The sequence below is a fragment of the Prosopis cineraria genome, unplaced genomic scaffold (assembly GCF_029017545.1).
Source record: "Prosopis cineraria cultivar Desert tree isolate PC_DT_omini unplaced genomic scaffold, ASM2901754v1 PC4, whole genome shotgun sequence".
NCBI classification, from domain to species: domain Eukaryota; kingdom Viridiplantae; phylum Streptophyta; class Magnoliopsida; order Fabales; family Fabaceae; genus Prosopis; species Prosopis cineraria.
In genome coordinates this window covers 4,493,160-4,499,704 of record NW_026555335.1, presented here as the reverse complement: position 1 = coordinate 4,499,704, position 6,545 = coordinate 4,493,160, and the positions used below count along the sequence as shown (strand labels likewise).

At 33.4% G+C, this 6,545-nt stretch overlaps 1 protein-coding gene across 2 annotated transcripts; it reads left to right on the top strand.

Moving 5' to 3' along the window:
- The first annotated feature begins 1,136 nt into the window (after window positions 1-1,136).
- On the top strand, window positions 1,137-4,171 carry LOC129308697 (auxin-responsive protein IAA13-like). Of its 2 annotated transcripts, none has more exons than XM_054950014.1 (5): window positions 1,137-1,696; window positions 2,513-2,817; window positions 3,095-3,218; window positions 3,577-3,638; window positions 3,736-4,171. In XM_054950014.1, exons 1-5 carry the CDS (start codon window positions 1,311-1,313, stop codon window positions 3,783-3,785), a joined length of 927 nt encoding a protein of 308 aa, XP_054805989.1. In that variant the 5' UTR covers window positions 1,137-1,310; the 3' UTR covers window positions 3,786-4,171. The 2 variants fall into 2 exon arrangements, with proteins under 2 accessions (XP_054805989.1, XP_054805990.1); XM_054950015.1 differs by having other exon boundaries at window positions 1,140-1,696; window positions 3,098-3,218.
- Window positions 4,172-6,545: the final 2,374 nt, after the last annotated feature.

Below are 6,545 nucleotides of genomic sequence, written 5' to 3'. Positions count from 1 at the left end.
TCTATAATAGGTGCTACTGAATAAAAAATAACTGAATTACATCGAATGCGATTTAAAAGCTGAGAGAAAATACTCCATCGTCTATCATAAAACTTAGAACAGTGATAGTTAATTAGAGATTTAAAAGAAGCATAGCTACGTTAATTGAGGCAAGGTAGAGCATTAAGGATTAACAATGGAGTAGTTTCTTCATGTTATGCGGTGAACAATTATGGGGTTGGTAACTTTAAGCAGCTGAATTAAGAAAATCGTACAAATGTATGATGAACTATCATACTAATTCACACCCCCAACCCCTCAAAAGTTCGTTTTTTGCAATCAGCACCAAAAGCAGCCCCTCGTACTATTCCTAATCACCTGCCATCACCCCGTATCATTTTCCATGTCTCCATTCCACACCACATCTCACATCCGTCTCATTCTCTGTCGTCATTACATGCTATTATTTCTTGTCCGTTCTATAATTTTGAGAAAAAAAGTTTTTTTACAAAGATTTCAAAAAGAAAAGTTTTGTAAAAAAATTGTTGAAATCTTAATTTCAAAAAATTATTTCTTAAAAAAATAATAAATAGAGTGAGGGTATAGTAAAAAAAATTATGAGAACTATTTAAAGCTCTATATTTTAAATTAAACAAGATTTTTGAAAAATGTCCTATGTGAGAAAGTATATGTACTCTATCCTCAATCTTCTGGATAAACTTCAACGATACTTTTTTCCCCAAAAATTGAATTCTTGACAAGTAAGTCATATAATATCAGAAATGCTTAAAAAAATTGGACTTAAATAGATTTTCATAATCATAGAATCGATAGAGGTGCTGGGATTCAAAAACTTTTAAAACTATTCAGTCTTGATCATGATAAATAAAGCAATTTGAGGTGTTATTTGTACTAATTAATATATAAAATTAGATATACAACTTTAAAATTATTAAAAAATTAGATTAGATTAGGCTAGACTCACCTTGACTTAATTAAAAAAACGAGTTATTCTCGAAAGATATAAATTATGGGAAGGCAAAAGGAAGAAAAATGAGAAGTGGTATGCGCACTAAGAAGACATATGGGTCCCATCATCATCACTAACTCCACCACCTCCAACAGCACCCTTTTCCCCTTCTTTCGTGCTTCTTTTCTTTCTCGTCCTTCTATACCGTTTTGTCTTCCACATCTTGTTCCTCCCGTTCATTCCCAAGCCACTCGCAAAGTTCTTCCCTTTTTACCACCCTCTTTCTCGTTCCCTCCTCACTTCACAAACCCATCTTTCATTTCTCTCTATCCCTCTTGCTTCCATCTTCAATCCCTTTTCTATGACACTGGGTTTACTAGTTGGTGGTGGTGGCAATGGTGGCTCTTCTGGGGCTACCCCAAATGAGTCTGCTGTGTCAAATGCTAAGGTTCTGGTACAAGAGTGCTCATCCTCGTACAAAGGTGAGGCTGAACTTGAACTGGGTTTGGGCCTGAGCCTCGGTGGTCGAGGCGGCGGCGGCGTCGGCAAGGCCAAGCCTTCTTCTGCATGGGGTGAGTGTGGTCGTATTTTGACGGCTAAAGACTTCCCTTCTGGTGTCTCTCATGGACCTTCTGTTGCTGCTTCTCGTTTCTCGGATAGAGTCAGTACTGTGGGCGGTTCTGTTTCTGGGACTAAGAGAGCTGCCGACTCTGTCTCTCATGACGCTGGATCTCCCACTGCTGGCAGGTGAGATGATTCGTCGAGTTTTTCATGTTTAACTTCAAATTTGTTTTCTCGTATGACGGAGTGAAGTATGTTTTTGTAGTGTCAGATCAGTTCAGTAATATTTTTTCACGAGTCCTGTTTTATATCCTTGTTATTACCAGTGTTCCCATAAGGCGTGTTTCTGTTTTATTCTGAAATCAAGTGCTTAAACTGTTTCTCAGTCAAGTTCACTCTTCTTTGACCATTTTGGAATCAGTTATCGTCTTGGTGTGTTGTTGTCGAAACAGAGCTCGTTTCATCTTGATGGCAGCTGATTAGTATACTTGTTTTTCTTGCCTCAACTGCGACAGTATGCTGTAATTTCTTGTGTTATTATTCATCAATTTAAAACATAGAAAAGATTCGCCGCTGTTTTGAGGCCAGATGACATGTAAATAAACTAGCAAAGAATATAAGGTTCTTGGAGTGAAGACATACTTTTTTCTTGAACACAACGAACAAGATAAGCAAAGCAATTTATTCTTTCCTAATTGTTTCTAAATCATCGTATTTTGTGGGTATTTTGCTCTTTTCTTTTTTCTCTTGCATGCTCAACTCTCATCCTTAAGCAAGAATTACAATCAGATCTCAAATAAGGAAATTGATTATTTCCTCAGTCCCATTTACAAGTCAGGCTTCAATAGTTATATGTCAAACTTCAGTTTCTTATTTAGGACCTGCATGTCATTCTCCCTATCCTTAAATGTACATCTCTACTATAAATGACGTTGATTTTAGTCTTTTAGAGATCAAACTCTGATCTGCTCTCACTTGTGCTCTTACTATTTATGGAAGCAGTCAAGTTGTTGGGTGGCCACCCATCAGGGCATATAGGATGAACAGCTTGATTAACCAAGCAAAGGCTCAGAGGGCTGAAGAAGACAAATCCAGCGGCGATAAGAACAATCTTGATGATGCTTCAGTCGCTAAAACTGGCACCTGCAACATGACTGAAAAAAACCATCTCGGATTTGTTAAGGTGAACGTGGATGGAATTCGCATTGGGAGAAAGGTAGACTTGAATTCTCATTCAAGCTATGAGAGTTTAGCTCAAACACTGGAAGACATGTTTTTCAAGCCTGCTTCAGCTGCTAAATCAGCAGGTTAGTTCTCTTCAGTACTTTTCACATTTACAGCAGCTTGACTAACAATTTAATTCTATGTTTGGTTTAGGGAATTTCATCATATTAAAGATTAATCTGAATTGAAGCCTGTTATGCACAAGATGGAGTTATGTTTTGTTCCTTATTGCACTTTTCATTTCCGTTTAAACTCCATGGTGTATGAACAAGCAGTTGAGTGGGTAGATTATTGATTCCTTATTCGGTTTGACCCAAGATTCCTTTATGACATTTTTTTTTTACTTTTTTAAAATATAAGCAGCAGGTAGTGAGAAAGAACCTGGAACAAAAGCCTCTAAGCTTTTGGATGAAACATCTGAATTTGTGCTGACATATGAAGATAAAGAGGGTGATTGGATGCTTGTGGGAGATGTTCCCTGGAGGTATGAAACTTCAATTCGTTATGACATAATTATACCATGAGAGAGCATAAGGAATTAAAAACCACCAACAAAAAGAAACCATAGCCAGCCAATTTCTTCTCTCTGCAGAAGAGTTTTATATAATGGAATAGAGTGACAGACATTTGAAAGCTGTGACTGAGAAAGTAAATCTTAGAAAGAAAATCATTTCTTAAGTGCAAGAATTGGCGTGTCTGAAAGTGTCATGCTTAAGACCAAATTAATTATTAGATGTTCAACATTTTGTCCTCTGCTTAAGAGAACATTCATCATTCACCTCCGCTAATCAACCAGTAAAAGATTCTTTCATGCATTAATTATGCTTCTTGATTGTTTATAGGATGTTTCTCAGCTCAGTGAGAAGGCTTCGAATCATGAGAACATCTGAGGCTAATGGACTTGGTAGGCTAACCTGCATTGATAACTTATGCTTAATTTGGTTCTCAATCAGATCGTGATTTCTCAACCATTCTAATATTACCTGGTTGTTTGACTGCAGCTCCTAGATATCAAGAGAAACATGAGAGGCTGAGAATTAAACCCATTTAGAATCTCTTCAATTGTTCGACCCAGCAAGTTATAGAAAAATCCACAGTTTGACAGGAGGTGCTACTATATGGAAGTGGAGAAGATTGGTCTTCCAATGGTTTTCAGTTTGTTTATTTGTTTTCTGCAAGGTTTTAACCATTTGATGGTTCTTGTTGTGTCGTCTTCATTTTATTTTTCTTAATAGAGAACCTCCGTTCTATGTCACAGATCCTTACATCATACAAGCCTGCATACTTGACTGAAGGCTGATTTTGTTTTTTCACACTGTAAATACTGGAGTACTTAATATCTAGAGTGCCGAGTTTGCTGCAATGTACTAGATTGAGCTTTCTCATGTGGTGTCAAAAAAGTATTAAAAAACAAAAAACAAAAAGAAACTTGTGTTATCTCCATTGTCGTTTTAATTTGTGGTTGCTGAGTTGGTTTTGTCGTTTCAACTTATCTTGTACTCCATCCTTGTGTGGCTTGAGATAATTCCACGACCCATGTTTATGAATAGATCAACTTCCATCCACGACTTAGTCTCTTGATTGGATCAATATGATTGATTAATATGCATTACAGGACAAAACTCAAAAGTAATTTTTATTTCAAGTGTTTATTTTCAAGTGTATGAATATAAGCGTTATCCATGGACTGTCTTTTCAACGGAGAATTATATTATGAAGTTTAAGAAAATTGCCCACGAACCTTTTCTTCTCTTCTGTACATGTGTCTGAAGTTATGGTATAAAGTTGTGTCTTATCTACTGTGTAATGTGACGGCAGATAGACTCGCACTATTGTGAATTGAAATCTTGAATATTTATTTGCAAGAACACTCTAATGGCTCATATTATGGTCTAATCTGCAATCATCATGTTTAAAGTTGCATTCTTCCTACTGAACATTCTGATCATAGTTGAGTTGAGATCAATCAATCGTGTACATATATATTTCCCGAAGGAAATAAAGACATTATAGCAGAAATCATTTCGGCATCAGAAAGTATTCGCAATCGCCATTAAAGGTCAAGCAACGACATGATTAGTGTTAATGATGCTTGGTTTAAAAACCCCACAAGGTTGCAACACAAAAGGTCCCTTTCATATGTCTGACATAAAAAAATGTTTCTGTAACAAGCTTGAGGACAATGAGAATGAAGTATGAAGAATCTTATTTGGGATTTGGTTGTCATGGAAAGGGAGGATAATCATGAAGAGAGACAGAAATGAAATCATATCATGAAGAAGCACTCAATTGAGGAATTGACCTACTTTCATGATGATGTGTTCGGAAATTTTTTAAGAGACAGAAGAAGTGGTTCGAGTCTTCAACTTGACAATGTAGCTTTTAGGGGTGGGACCAGAAATATTAAATTTATTTGGATATGCATGCGTGCTTAGCATTTTGTCTCTCTGTAATCACACATTGGTGTTAAATTTCAGAAAGGCCATCATAATTCGCTTGTAAATCCTAGATTTGTGGGTCCCGACAATTAGGGGCTAGGATTTGATATTTTAGGTTATGTATGGAAATGCTTGTGTCCCCTCCACCACTAATTAATTGGTTCTTAAGCATTTTTTAAGAAAAAAGAAATCAACATCCTCCTTAACTGTTTAGAAATTAATATTTACAGAACATATTTTTATTCTTTTTTTTTAAGAACACCACAAGATTTTCTCGTAAAAAAATGATTTTCTTATAATAAAGATGTGAGGTAATATAATCATTTTTTTGTATCACTATTTAATTGAATTAAATTCAAACATGGTTAATTTTAATTAGAAGAGCTCTTCCAACAATATCTTTTCTATTCGTACAATTTTTTCTGTTTAGTTTTAAATTTTTATGAATTAAACTTTTGGGAGTAAAAAACTAAACACCTTTAAATATTTATTAAAACGTTTAATAACTTCAAAATTAATTACATAATTTTTATAACTCAAAATTAATTTACAAAAATACAAAGCACATTTGAAAATAATTATTGTATTGTTAAACTCTGCAATTTCATCTCTTAAAAATTGCATAAAAATACTAAAAGGCAAGGTTAAAAAAAAAAAACAGATCATTATGATATCCTCTGATTGGAGGGTGATGAAACAAAGAATTTAAGCTGCCTCTTTTAAGTGATTTTTATACTTATCAAATTTTTATTGTGAACTGGGCAAAAAGAAATCATTAAAGAATTTAATAACAAGTGGAAAGACCTACTAATTTAAAAATATAAGACATTTTTTATGAGGTAATATGTTAAAAAATATAGGCATTTTGAATTTAAAGTACATTTAATGAGGGTTTTTTAAAAAACACCCTTTAAATTAAATATGCATTTAATAATGTTTTCTTCTTAAGACATCTTATTAAATAAAAATAAATATAAGGACTAGTGTGTAATTTTAAAGACAATTAATTTATTCATTAACAAGTGTAATTGGATCAAAAATATCTTAAAATATTGACAGATCTAGTAAATCAGATCTTACAAAAAGAAGGTAAAAGTTTTTTTTTTTAAGAATGTCAGTTAAGTTCTAAAAAATTAAACTAATAATACTTAAGTTTCTAATAACTTTTTTTTAAAAAAACTGTTACAAATATCAATTTAAATGGTTATAAATAAAAATTTTATTATAATCTAAAATTTATATTTAATATTTAAATATTTTTTTAATTAAAATTTTTGAATTTATAATTATTTATATGTAATATTTTTAATTTATTTTCAAAAAAAATTGTCAGTAACTAATCGTCATTCTCCATCTTGTTTTTAAAGCCAAGG